At 41.6% G+C, this 14,327-nt stretch overlaps 1 protein-coding gene across 3 annotated transcripts in view; it reads right to left on the reverse strand.

The window, feature by feature from the left end:
- SETD3 (SET domain containing 3, actin histidine methyltransferase) overlaps nt 1-14,327 on the reverse strand; it is an 829,217-nt gene that overhangs the window by 583,006 nt on the left and 231,884 nt on the right. For 2 of the 3 annotated variants that reach the window (XM_044074604.1, XM_044074603.1), the window contains one exon: nt 5,217-5,309. In XM_044074604.1, coding sequence (XP_043930539.1) covers nt 5,217-5,309 — 93 coding nt within the window. Of the gene's footprint in view, nt 1-5,216; nt 5,327-14,327 lie in introns of all 3 variants that reach the window. The other variant, XM_044074605.1, reaches the window with a different exon arrangement.

Below are 14,327 nucleotides of genomic sequence, written 5' to 3' on the forward strand. Positions count from 1 at the left end.
TACTGCACATATCAAAGAAAAAAGGTGCCTAAAAGGTATTAAAATTCTCTCATCCATGCAGTCTAATGAAAGTTGAAGGACGGAGTGTATCAAACAACCCCTGTCCTGTGTTAAGTCCATTCTGTGAAAATCTTGTGGTATTCACCCTTAAACAATTTCAAATGAAGGGAGAATCATTGTTGCCTAGCCAAAAGGGAGTAACCACAATTATCTTTGGGTAGTCCTTCTGTATCTTTAGAAGAACCCTTGCTATCACAGAAAAGAATGGAAAAGAGTACAGGAACATTCCCAACCATGGGAATAAAAGGCATCAGTCTTTCAGGTCTGATTGCAAGGAGTCCTGGAGCAGCTGAAGAGAAAACAAGTCAGATTGAGGACTTCCCCACAGAAAGATAATTCCAGGAAGACCTTCTCCCCAGGGTTCAACTGCCATTCATGAAGGTCTGCCCTGACCCTGCTCAACTTGTCTGCAACAATATTTTGCTCTGACAAAATTCAGGTAGCCTGAATGAAACTGCTAGATTCTGGGCTACTAAAACAAGTCTCCAAAGGGGATAGGACCTTGCTTCCCCTTGTTTGTTTATGTACCACATCACTGTGGTATGTTTGTGACTACAAGTAGAGGGCCTGCAGTCCACAGATGGTTCACAGATTTGACATTTGCTTGAGCCATCGTTTCTTTGACATTTATGAGTTTTAATTTGTCCTGCTCTCTCCAGAGGCCCTGTACTTCTACTCCACTAGACACAGCTCTGCAAGCAAAGTCTGATGCATTAGTGGCTTATGACTGAGTAGGGGTTGGAAAGGAAAAAGGAAGTCCTGGGTTAACAGATAACCAAATCATTTACCACAGTAAATGTCTTTTCATAAACCCCAATACTGGACTTTGAAACGAGAGCGGAGGGAAGAGCTCAATCCATACTGATATGACAAACCACTGACTCTTCCTTAAGTGAAGTCTGGCCAAAGGAATCATGAGAACAGTAGAGGCCATGCAACCTACAATTCTGAGATAATCCCTGGCACATGCCAAACTCTTGCTGAAAAATATCAGAAACTGCTCCATGTAACATTTTACTTCTTCCTATGGGATGGAACAGCAGAATATTTCTCTTTGCTTACCTGAAATCCCAGGTTGAGGAAAAGTTTACTACCCAAGCCTGACAGCCTGTTAAGGAATCTGCAAAATGTATGTAATCGCTTAGATATGGGAAATGTAAACGCCCTGTAAACTGCAGTGAGTTATTAAAAAAATCAGGCACTTTGCAAACACTTTTATAGCTGTAAACAAAGGGGGCAAGGTAAAAAACAGAAAATGTAAGGGTGAGGAGGGGAAAACACCTGAGGGGACAAAGAATCAGTCTGTTTTCTTAGATTATCTTTGATTCTGGGTGAACTCTTCTTTGAATGTGTGTGTGTGTGTGTGTGTGTGTGTGTGTGTGTGTGTGTGTGTGTGTGTGTGTGTGTATTGCATTTCTTGAAAAAGAAAACTTCCTATTATATTTGGAAAGGAGGCCCCCAGAATTAACTTTCCCTTTTCATCAAACCTTTTACAGAACTCAGCAGAGGAAGGACCAAATAAAATTTTCTTTGCCCAGGGAATATTCATGGTCTCAGCTTTGACATCCTCTGGTAAATTCTAAGGCAAACGTCCTCATCACTGAGCCAGTGGCAGCTGCTCTAGACAAAGCATCAACAGTGTCATCTGGACATTTTAAAAAGTGTTTGGTTATCTGAGACACAGGTAGAACACATTTCAGAGATGCTTTAGCTTGTGAAGGAGGGAAATCGGCAGCTAATTTCCTCATACCGTCAAAAGAAGCCAAAGGAAATTTAGACACGAAAATCTGACAATTTATTATTCTAAAGACAAACATGAAATAATAATAAACTTTCTTTCCAAACCTTTCAAACACTTTTCCCAGTTTGTTAGAAGGGATATTGTCAGATTCCATAAGTAGTTTGGCAGAAGCTGACTATGACTGAGAAACTACTGCGGTGTCAGACCTGGGAATAGGGTAAAAGGGATTTGTTGGACTGGGGCACTTTATACTTGACAGACTTTTTTGGAGAAGATGGCTGATTGTCAGGCAATCTGCAGGCTGGCAATAAGGATGAACAGTTGCAAGCTGAAGAAAGTCCAGCTGTAGCAAATCATACCTTTGTTGAGGTTCCCACTAAAAAATAAAAAACCCTTCATTGTGACAACAGTATCAGAAAAATGCAATTCCTCAGGAGGGGAATCTGAATAAAAACTTTTCTCAAAGTCACATTCTCCATTCTGTGGACAGTGCACTTAAGAAACACAGATCAAGTCTAATTCCTGTCCATTGGACTGGGAATCAGTATCCGAGAGAGAAAAGAACATATTTTCCTTTTTCTATGAGATGAAGATTCAATATTTAAAGACTGAAAGGCTCATAATAAACCCTTAGCAAAGCTTAGCTAATCTTTCTTATCTCTTTTACTAGAGGATAAATGTCTAGTTTTAGGTTTCCTTTTTCAGGGAACCCCCCCCCCCCCCCCCACACACACACACACACAAACAACTTAAAAGGTGGTCACTTCTCTGGGAATAAAGCTCTTTAGAGTGACTTGGTGAAGGAGCATCATTCCCCTGCCCCCATAGTCCTTCCCCCCAATTCTAGCAAGGGTCATTCTCCCTTTCACAAAAAGGGCTGCTGAACAGCCACAAAGGATGCACCTGCCTCCTGATCTTTAGTGGACCAAACACCAGAGGGATACAGAGAAGAAGATGTGCAGTCCAAGGAGCAAATTACTAACACAGTGGATTCGCCATCGATGGCGAACGCAAACAGGAAGCTGGAAATGAAGACTGAAGCTTCCTAGATAACGCTCTTCATCCTGATGCTCATGGAGAACTGATAGTGTTACCAGGATCCAGGTTGATGTCCTTGCTCCAAAAGGAGTCTCAAGGGTGGACAGTGGTGCCTACTAGGGTCAGTGTTAAGTATTGACTGACAATGCACTAGCTCTGGGCCCTCACAACACTGTTATGTAGAAACATCAGACTCTTCCTCACAAAAAATGAAAATAAATAAGGGAGTCATCACAGGGACCCAGGACCAGCTATCTGTCGAAAAAGGTGGAGTCCCCACAGGTACTCAGGACCAGCTATCTGCCAAAAAATGTATCTGACAAGTGGTTAGCAGAGCTTAGCAGAGTCATTAAAGAACACAGAGAGGAATTTAAGGTTTTGAGGTAACAAAAAAAAAACATTTTTAATGACAAACCCCAAAACCAAAAGTCAAAAACTCCTAGTTCACTTTTTCTTCACAAAAAATACATATTTTCAAGCGATTCCCTCAGGGAACTATATATCAAAATATAAGTTTCTGAAGTAAATAGTTGACTGCCAACCACTAAAAGCCCAGATATTGCCCAAAATATAATTTGTTTTACCAAAAAGAAACACTTTTCTTCACAAAAAAATTGATGACATGGAAGTTAATCCCCAATGAGGTGCTTACCTGTCCCACCTTGTAGAAGTGCAAACCAAATGTCCATCACCACAGAGAAGCACAGTCTTTGATGGCAAAAAAGTTCTGAAGTTTTGGCACCCTAGTCACTGATATTATCCTGCTTCCTTCATGCAGGGTAATGGCTACGGTCTGTCAAAAATGCTCTAAATCATTTGTAGCTGGCCTGCTGGGACGATCCCTGGCAGGATGTCCCATATAACTTAGGCTACTGCAACAGTGACCTAATGATAAACATCTACTTCATTTAATATGAAGGGACAGCCTGTTACACAGTAGAAGGTTTTTCTAAATGAGTTATCTATCACCAGGTTCAGTCTGTGTTGTGGTTTAGGTTAAGGTCTTTAGTATGGGTGTTCACTTTGTGTTACTGGTTTTACAGACATGAAGGAAATCCCTTTGTCATTTGATTACTTCTATTGACTCTAAAACACAAAGTTAAAGGCATTTTGCACATGTAAATGAATTCAAGCTCTCGATTTTCTTTGCGAGGAAATACCGGGGTCTTTAAAGTTGTGTCACATCTCTGAATAAGTGCTTGCCAAATGGAGAACTGCATTTAATTATGGAACCAAAATGGATAAGTACAGAGATATGACATCATCCTTAGAATTGAGGGAATATCCTTAATAATCAGTTGGACTAACAGAAGGAATCTCTAACATCCATGGTTGAATGGTGGTCGAAGGACAGCTCATCGTCAACAAATGGGCCCAGATTTCAGATAACTGCTTCTGTTTTGAGTGAAGTATAATTCATGTAGTAGGAGCAAGGGGGATTCTATTTGCCAACAGATACAATAGTATATTTGGCATTTGATTGAGACCACAGTTGCTGCACCATTTGTTTGTGCACGTTGGTCCTTCTTGCAAAATCTGGAAATTCAACTCCATGTTAACTTATATATACCATCTTGAACTTGGTATATATTAAGTCTGTTCTTTTGGCTATTCAGTCAAAGTATTTCAGGACTAGTTTGTTACTAAGGGAGAGTTTCCATTTTTTTATAGCACTTGCTTATGCTTTTACAGCCAGGACCTTCTAACTTCAATGTGTGCAACTATACCTGCATGCTCTCAGGAATTTCTACCTGCTATGAAATTCAAGCTGGAAGACAGATGCCCACCTTTGATCATTTCCCATTCATTCATACCTCTCACTCTCTCAGTGCAAGAAATCTGGACACCACCAGATATAATGGGGGACAGGGCCCAAAAACAGGGACATATTTTAAATATTGCTCCTGTAAACTTAGAATGTTGCTAGAATAACAAGTTTTGCATTGTTGTGTATTTTCTGAAGGATATGACGTCTGAAACTCAAATGCCTGCCATTATTTAGTATTATGTAGTGACTTCAATCCTCCATGATTTACCAGAAAACCACAAATTTTACAAGGAACAGACCCAAAAATATGAGCCAAAAATCTGAAAATTCTGCGAAAATCTGGACAGTTAACAGGTATGCATTCATTTCATGAATTCCTGTAGCAACAGTCCTTACAATGAGCATGACTATATAACAATGCGCAGTAGACTTCTTCTGTATTTACTCACATGCTTCAGGCATTGCACGGCTAAGGGCAAAGGGCAAATCCATGAAAATCATGATTAATTTATGGATAATCACGTCTAGCATTCATAGTAATGGTCTCACAAATAGCCCTTGCCTAACTAAGATGGAGTACAAGCAATTCAAAGAGAAAAGGAAAATTACCTTTTTGTTTTTTGCGAATCTTCTCAACCAGGTATCGTATTTGTAAATATTCTTCCCATTCCTTTCCAGGAGCAGGAGCTGGACTACTGCATTCTAGAAAAAGCCAAAAACTGGCATAAGAAAATCTCATTTAGTACATGTTCAGCATTGATTACTCAATGAGTTATTTTTATTAAAAGTTTCCTTTATTTCTCAAATTACAAAAAAAAAAAAAAAAAATTTCAAAAACATTAAGAAAGGCAGTCTAATACTATTTTGAGCATTGATAACCTGTATACAAAGTATTCTAATGAATTTTCAAAATGCATCCATTTACAATACTTAATATTAATCAGAAGCATTTGTGGAAAACTAAAGATCTCATAAGTCGCAAACCTTATATATATATATATATATATATATATATATATATATATATACATATATATATATATATATATATATATATATATATATAAAGAGTCCATACACAGTAGATAAAAAATTAATGGGTGGCACCTGTGAAGAAAATGAAAACACTGTCATCTGTGTTAGCATGTCTGTCAGGAGATATGCGAATATTCTCAGATTAACTTGTATATTGTATGCTAGCATGTCTAATTGTGAAAATGCAGATATATTTTTAAAATGTTGAGTATCCCCCTGCTTATACAAAACATTTAAAAAATCTGTCATTGTTTTGATACATTTCTAGCTGCACATGTTTGTGAGGGAGATTCTTAAATACAAACTGTCTGTAGATAATCAGCTGAACAGTAGGTGACATCATTAGAATGTTCCTGGTTGCTAGGTGATTATTTGAACAGCTGATTGACAGGAAAAATAACTTTTTTAAACAGCTGACAGTTATTTTTAAAATAAGACAGTTGTGACTGTTAATCTGAGCAGTTAGTTCAGAGTTACAGTACTGCGAAGAAGATACCTGGAAAAAAGACTCACCAGAACTGTAAACCTGCCGTTGCCTTGCTATTATGTTTTAGATTAGATCAGTGACAGTATTCTCTAGTTAGATTAGGAAAGCTTACTTATTTAGAGTTTTTCTAAAATGATGGACTTCTATCCTACAGTTTCATTTTATACTTCTGTGACTTATTGATTTACATTCTTGTAAATATTTTACTTATTATTAAATGTTTTTCATTACTTTACATTGTGGCTGGACATTGTGTTCTTTAGAGATTAGACAGTGCTTATACCTGTTTACCACTCCCCAGGTCACCTCGAATGCCTGGCTGCTTCTGGTCATAACTATCATTTATTTTGATATTTAATTTTTTAATAATTGAGCACCCTTTGAAGGGTGTGTAGACCAGTCTGACTCAGGTGGCAGCATTAACATTTGTATTGGGGCGGGAACACAGCTAGAAATCTGTGTCAGACTTCCCATAAGTGTTTGTGTGTGTGTGTATGTGTGTGTGTGTGTGTGTGTGTGATTTAAATTTATTTTGCAGGTGAGTGAGTCAGAGGTCTTAATCTGGAACACATTGCTATGAAGTGTATGATAAGTGATTACATTTGGGCTGGACAGAGGTATACAGTCCTGTCCCAGGAGAATAAAGTGTGCTCGTTTTCTGCTCTGAAGGGAAATTGTGGAATTTTACTCTTGTGTGCTCCGTGGTCTGATGTTTTCGAAGACACTCCCACCATGCTACAGCATTTCTATTGATAAGTCAGTCAGTGGTGAGGATTAAGGCTCCTTAATTACTGACCAGGGTTTTAAGTGGGGGGCATCACATTATTGTTGGCAGTATGGTGGGATATTAGCTGGACGTCACAATACCATCAAACCAACTCCTGAAATCACTACATGAATTATGTGCAGCTATGATAAAACCAAAATAAATCATCAAATTAGTTAAATGGGTTAAAGGAACCAGTCAATCACAAACTGGTAAATCCTTCAAGGCCCCAAAGAAGGAAACCTTTAAATAGTGAAACAAGTGAAAGATATTTGAGATGAGTCCTACAGTTACTTAGCAAACAACCTATCTATAGAAAAAGTCTTCCCAGCAAGATCCAACATGGTTTCCAGCAAGATCCAACATGGTTTCCCCCAAGGTCGTGGGACTACCAGCCATCCTTTCTCTTACCAGTTATGTTATCAAATAATGATAAAGTAAAAAGTACAGTTGTGTACACTTAATATAAATGTAGATGTTCGAGCGTATTCACTGTTGCAGTCATCACACTCAGGTTATCCTGCCAGGGGTAGCCCTCATTTGGCCCGAATACCAGAGGCTTAGTATTTCTGCGTCGGTTGCTGTCACTCCAGGACTGATGTAAGGTCGTCAGTGGTATAAAATCAGGCAGCCAAAGCCACATCATCAGTTTTTCTTGCCCCAACTGTCAGGAGCCCCCAAATAGGGAGCTAGGTTATGGTGGAAGAATACCACTAGTAGAAAGTAAATACCAAAAAACTCCCTGTAAGGAGTGTGGAAGAGAGAGAGCGAGAGAGACAAGGGGGATGAATGGAGGGAAACCAGGACTGCAACAGTGAATACACTCGAACATCTACAATTATGGAAAGTGTACACAACTGTACTATGTTCTTCATGTTTCACTGTTGCAGTTATCACACTTGGTTGACTCCCAAAGCTGAAGAAAAGGGTGGAGGAAGTCAAGAAGACTGGGGGCTGGCTAGGATGCCCTGCAAGACCGCAGATGCAAAGCCTGCCCTGGATTTGGAGAAGATCGGCAGGTGGTAATGCTTGGTGAAGTTATGAACAGAAGTCCATGTTGCAGCCTCCAGGATGTCCCTGGAGGGGAACCCTCTGAGAAAAGCTGCAGAGGTGGAGGTTGCCCTGGTGGAATGCGTCCTGTCCCCCCTTAGGGGGTGGTTTCTCGTGGTGTTTGTAGCAGAAATGGATGCGGTGTGCTATCCATTTGGAGACTGATTGTTTGTTTGGATATGGCCTTCCCCGCTGCCCCTGCTGCAAACCTGACTAGCAATTGGTTAGTTTTCCTAAAAGATTTAGTCCTATCCAGGTAGAATCTGAGCTGTCTGTGCACATCTAGAGAATGCAGAATTCTTTCCCCCTTGTTTTGTGGGTAAGGGAAAAAGGTGGGCAAATTGATTGGTTGACGGCCACACTTTAGCCATGAAAGTTGGGTTAGTCCTGAGGGAGACTCTGTCAGCATAGAAAATGATGAAGGGCTCTACAGCCATGAGTGCGTGTAGCTCTGAAATTCTTCTAGCTGAAGTGATGGACAGAAGCAAGGCTGTTTTCCAGGAGAGGAATGATAACTCTGCTGAAGCTGCAGGCTCGAAGGGGAGTAGGGTGAGTTTTTCCAAAACAAAGTTAAGGTCCCAAGCTGGGGTAAGAGCTCTTCTGGGTGGCCTTAAATTGTTAGCCCCTTTTAGGAACGGTTTGATTAGAGGGTGTGAGAAGAGAGGTGGCTCTGTGCTGTAATGAGCAAGAGATGGTAGAGGCATGAATTTTAATAGAAGAGAAGGATAGGCCCCTGTGTAATAGGTCTGCTAAGTAATCCAGGATGAGAGGTAGGGAGGGCTGTGCTGTTTCAGCTCCTTTAGCCTGAATCCAGGCACAAAACCTTTTCCACTTGTCAGCATAGGATTTTCTAGTGCTGGGGCGTCTGGCCTCACGCATAACATCCAGGACTTGTTTGCTTAGGCTGGCAGCTGGAGGAGAGGTCAGAGAATAAGCCAGGCTGCCAGGTTCAGGGTCTGCAATTGTGGATGCATGAATTCTCCATTCTTCTGGGTCAGGAGTGTTGGGATCTGAGGTATGTGCCATAGTGGCAGGGGTGACAGGCTATGCAGCAGTGGATACCAGTGCTGGTGTGGCCAGTCTGGGGCAATCAAGACTGCCCTTGGTTTTTCCTCCTTTATTTTGAGAAGTACCCTTGAAATTAGTGGTAGATGGGGAAATGCATAGATCGAGAGGTTTACCCATTGGAAGGATAGAGCATCCACGTTCTAGGCCTTGCTGTGTGGTTCCCTGGTGCAGAATTTGCTGAGCTGGTGATTGTTGTGGGAGGCAAAGAGGTACACCTTCGGGGTGCCCCATTTCTGGGTTACAAGGCTGAAGGTTCTGTGGTCTAGCTGCCACTCATGTGGGTCTAGCATGTTTCTGCTTAAGTTGTCTGCCAGAGAGTTTAGGGAGCCTGGCAGGAATTGTGCTAGCAGGTGAATTTGCATGGCTGACGCCGTGGGTCAAAGGGTCATGGTGAGCCGGCAGAGAGGATAATAGTGAGTCCCTCCCTGCTTATTGATATACCACATTACTGTGGTGTTGTCTGTTTTGATTAGTAGAGGCCCCGGAGAGAATAGGGGGTCTGAAAGCTGTCAGAGAGTGCTGAACAGCTAGCATCTCTTTTTTGGTTGATATGCAGATGTATTTGATTTGGGCTCCAATAACCCTGAATACACCTGCCATCCAGGTGTGCACCCCAAGCATAATCTGATGCATCTGTGGAGAGGGTCTGGGCGGCGTGGGGTTGTGGGAAGGGAAGACCCTTGTTGTGGTCGCATGCTGCTGCCCACCAAAGTAAATCTATCCTTAGATAGGGTATCATAGGTATGACAGTTTCCAGGTCGTGACAGTGCTGACACCAAAGGCTTTTTAGGTACCATTGTAGTTTCCTCATATGCAGTCTGGCATATGGAATGAGTAGAATGCAGGAGGCCATGAACCCTAGAGCTTGCAGGATTTTCCTTGTGGATAAGTGGGTTCTGGTGGCTAGTTGAGAGAAGTAGGCTTGTTTTTCTGGAGTAAGGAATGCCATCTGGGATGCTGTGTCCAGGCTTGCTCCCAGGAATACAATTTTTTGAGTGGAGACTAGTTTTGATTTATTTTTGTTTATAGTATACTCCAGGGAGGTCAGTAGGTCCTTTACAAAGGTCAGGTGCTGTAACAGCTTTTCCTGACTGTCTGCCTGAATCAGGAAGTTGTCTAAGTAGGGGTGAATTTGAATTTTTCTTTGTCCACAAAAAGCAATAGCTGGAACCAGGTATTTTGTGAAAACTCTGGGAGCTGTGGATAAGCCAAAGGGAAGCACAGAGAACTGAAAGTGCATAGATCCTGCCCTGAAACGTAGATATTTCCTGCAAGATTCCCTGATTGTGATGTATAGGTATGCTTTTTTTAGGTCTAGGGTGGCTAACCACGCATCTTTGGAAAGCATAGGAAGAAGCTGCTGGAGGGTGAGCATTTTGTATTTTGTTATCACTAGGAAGGTGTTTAGAATTGATAGACTGAGGATTGGGTGCCAGGTACCCTATTTTCTGGGTACCAGGAAAAGCCTAGAATAGAAACCCTGGCCTATCTGATCTGCAGGAACAAGCTGTATTGCCCTCATGGAGAGGAGGGAATGGACTTGTTTTTTGGCCTCTGCCCACTGGTCTGGAGGAAAATCTGCAAACCCTTTTGGGGTTGGCAGTGTGTGGAAATAAAATTTGTATCCCTGGGACACTATGTTGAGGACCGATCGGTCGTTGATAATAGAGGCCCAGTTGTTTGCATGGGATGAGAGTTTTCCTCCTAGAGGCACAAGTAGTTTGGCAGAGGTAAGGGATGGAGGTGTAAAGTCATTGTGAGTTCTTTCCATAAGGGGGTGGCTTAGCACTCCCTGTTTTTGAAGTGGAGGAACTCCATTGCTTAGATCTCTGCATTCCCTGCGACTGCTGTCTGGGGGGGCCTGCTTGCCCTAGGTCTTGGCTGAGCTGACCTGGGGGAGGGGGCCGGATAGGACCAGGGCTTGGACCTGTAAGAAGTCTTTAACTGTCTGCAGAGATTTGGCTTTTTCTTCCATCTTTAAGACCGCTTCTGCCTTGGTGCCAAACAAATTGTCTTTGTTCAATGGTACGTCCAATAGTTTTAATTTGACATGGTCTGGCAAGGTCTCTTCCTTAAGCCAAGCATGCCTTCTAAGTACAAAACCAGTGACTGCTGCCCTGCAAGATGCTTCTAGGGCATCAAAGCCACACTGCAAGGTATGTTTAATAACTTGGCTTGCAGAATGCATAAACTCTTCCAATTCTTTATTTTCTGCACAAGCAGGAAAGGTAGATTTTTTTTGTTTGAGGAGTTCCATGGCATGTTGCTGGTATTTCAGCATGTAGAACTGACAATTTAGTGTTCTAATGGCAAGAGTTGCAGAGGTGTATACTTTTTTACCCCCCATCTTTCTAAAGCTCGGGAATCCCTGTCTGAGGGGGTGAGATTCTTAGCTGTGGTTGCTTTAATTCCTTTAGGTCCTTCGGAGATGACCTCTGGGTCAGCAGTAGGATTTTTGAAAAGGAATTTGTGAGAGTCAGGGACTCTGTAATACCTGTCAGGTTTCCTGGGAGCAGGAGGAAGGGTGTCAGGAGTCAAACTGGATTCCATAAAGACATCATCCACAACATCCAAGTCTGTGCTGTGGTAAATCTAAGAATTTCCTGAGTCTCTTTTTGGACTGAGGATAGTCCTGACATTCCCATTGGAAATGCTCTCAAAGTATGTAGGGTTTCACCAAATGAAAAAATCCTCTGTGGAAGAGGCAGAAAGAAGGGATTCCTCTGCATCTGAATCCACATAAGTAGATAGGGGTTGCGTGTCTTCATATTCAGAAACCTCAGAGTCATCGGACTCCTGGTCAGATAAAACTGCTGGGGACAAGCCTCTTTCTTTTTAAGGGGAAGGCTGGCTTCCCCTAATAAGCATGATAAGGTCTTATGCCATTTTAAGCATTTGAGATTGAGGCATGGAAGCAGGAGCATGCACTTGGGTTGTCGTTTTTTTTTTAAGCGTAGTTCGTACCCTGGGCCTTAGAAACTCAGTAGTTTTAGAAAGAACTGAAGACACAAAAAAAGTTACCGGTTTGTGTCGAGTATCGGTAGTGCGAAGAACTTCCTTGGAAGTCGGTGCCTGCTCAGCAGCTCCGGACGCAGGTAGAGATATCCGCAGGATCCTTAGTTAAAGAAGAGTCTTGTGGCATACCAGACTCCAAACGGGTCTCGGTAGCAGCCTGTGAATCCACAAAAGAGGGCATCAGGGGCTGCAAAAGCACCTCACTGAGGACCAGAGAATGGACGACTAGCTTAACGGATGTGTTGACGGTAGTTTTGGACCTGTGCGGTCTGTCTCCGTCTTTATCTTTATGTTTTTTTTCAGAAGATCAGTAGTTGGATGGCTTACCGAAGCTATATCAGAATAAGGGGACTGAGAGCAAAAATATTTAGCTACAATAAGGGCCCAACTAGATATAGTTCTGGTATTGAACAAAGCACAAAAGTGACAGGGAGGTACGTCGTTGTCTGCCTAAACAGGTGACACAGTAAGAATGGAAATCTTGGTGTGGTTTTTGCTTTCCACAGGCGAGACAATTGTTAACTTTTTCTGACATCAGTTAGAGCAAGAAAAAAGGTTCCCCGATGGGGTACTTAGCTTTAGAAGACTTGAACTTCAATTCGGAAACGAAACTCAGGTAGCGGCTGACCGGCACTCGTGCGAGCTGCTTCTCCTTCAGGCTCCTCGGCAAGAAAGACTGATGTAATGGCGTTGTCTGCCTGATTTTATACCACTGACGACCTGACATCAGTCCTGGAGCGAAAGCAACTGACGCAGAAATACTAAGCTTCTGGTATTCGAGCCGACTGAGGGCTACCCCTGGCATGATAACCAGTGTGTGATGACTGCAACAGTGAAGCACGAAGAACATCTGGCTGCTGCAGTGTTCACTCCTCTGTCACATCCATAACTCAGTCAAGGAAAACAAATTACTCTCTGATCTTTTTTTATTACAGCCATTGCAGCACTCTAGTTAAATGGGAGGCAGTTATCTCTGCAGCCAGATCTTTAGTGTGAGTAACAACCAGCCCCTACTGCTGTTTTCCAGGAATCCAGCATGTATTCCACTAGATCCACTGTTATTTATCACCTTGATCAGTGCACTGAAGTTATGCTCTGATTCTTGCAGTTCTATATCTTGATGACATGGTTTCTGACCTACAGGCAAATCTGTTGCCTTTATACAATGACTGATATTGCTGCATCAATAGTGTTTCAAGCAAAGTATCACCATAAACTACTCTGAGCTTAAGGATGTGTCACTTGGAAACCCCCCAAAATATTAGAGGTGTTAACAGTCAGTCACCCCAAGAAGGATATCCATGTTCAGTGATGGTATTTGAATATCTCAGTGATGGTGAACCTTTTGGGTTTGGCTTGTCAGAAGCTCTTGGCACAAAATAATTCGGTGCACTTCTCATGAGCAACGAATGCAAAAGCAGTATCTTTGGCAACTCAGGTGTTGGTGATCGCTGGCATGTTATCCAAAATGTTGTGGTGTGTGTCACCTTTGACACCTGTGTCACAGGTTCGCCACCACTGGAATATCTAAAACTACAGCTAGACTCCAATCCCTGACAAAAACCATTCCAAAATGAACACATTTTTCAACACTTGACAGAATTTTACATTTATTTAATGCTGTGGACAGAAATGAATCTGGTACAGGGGTTTTCTCACCCATTTTACAATACGGCCACATATGGTAACCTGTGGTTCAGCAAATTCAACAAATTACAAATTATTATTGACAAGATTTGCAGATATGTTCTGAATGCCACATGACTGGAACAACAGTCAGTGTACAAAGTTAACCCCCACCCCCACCAAGACCAAAGGGTTGCAAAAGCATTTCTTTTTCTTGCTGTAGTGTAGATGAAAGAATGTCTCACATTAGGCTACTTACAATAAGTGAAACACTTTCACATATGTACAATTCTAATGGCATTCTGGATTACTAGAATGCTCTGCAAAGTTCCTCTCCATATGGCTTTCTAAAACACAGAACAAATTATTACTGTTCCACCAATTGTTACCACATACTGTACATGTAAATGCAACCTTAATACATTTTCTTTTTACTGTCACTGTATACAGCTGTTTTAACAGCTTATCCTGGTAAGTTTCCTCAACAATGAATATTCGAATATTGTATTCAGTACATTCTATACACTGTTTTGCTACAATAGAATTTTTTGCAGTATTACGGAATTAGGGCTCCATACATTTTTCTGTAATATAATTGTATATATATATATATATATATATATATATATATATATATATATATATATGTATATACACACACATATATATATAT

The sequence above is a fragment of the Protopterus annectens genome, chromosome 6.part0, assembly GCF_019279795.1.
Source record: "Protopterus annectens isolate FY-2018-M chromosome 6.part0, PAN1.0, whole genome shotgun sequence".
Taxonomy (NCBI): Eukaryota; Metazoa; Chordata; order Ceratodontiformes; family Protopteridae; genus Protopterus; species Protopterus annectens.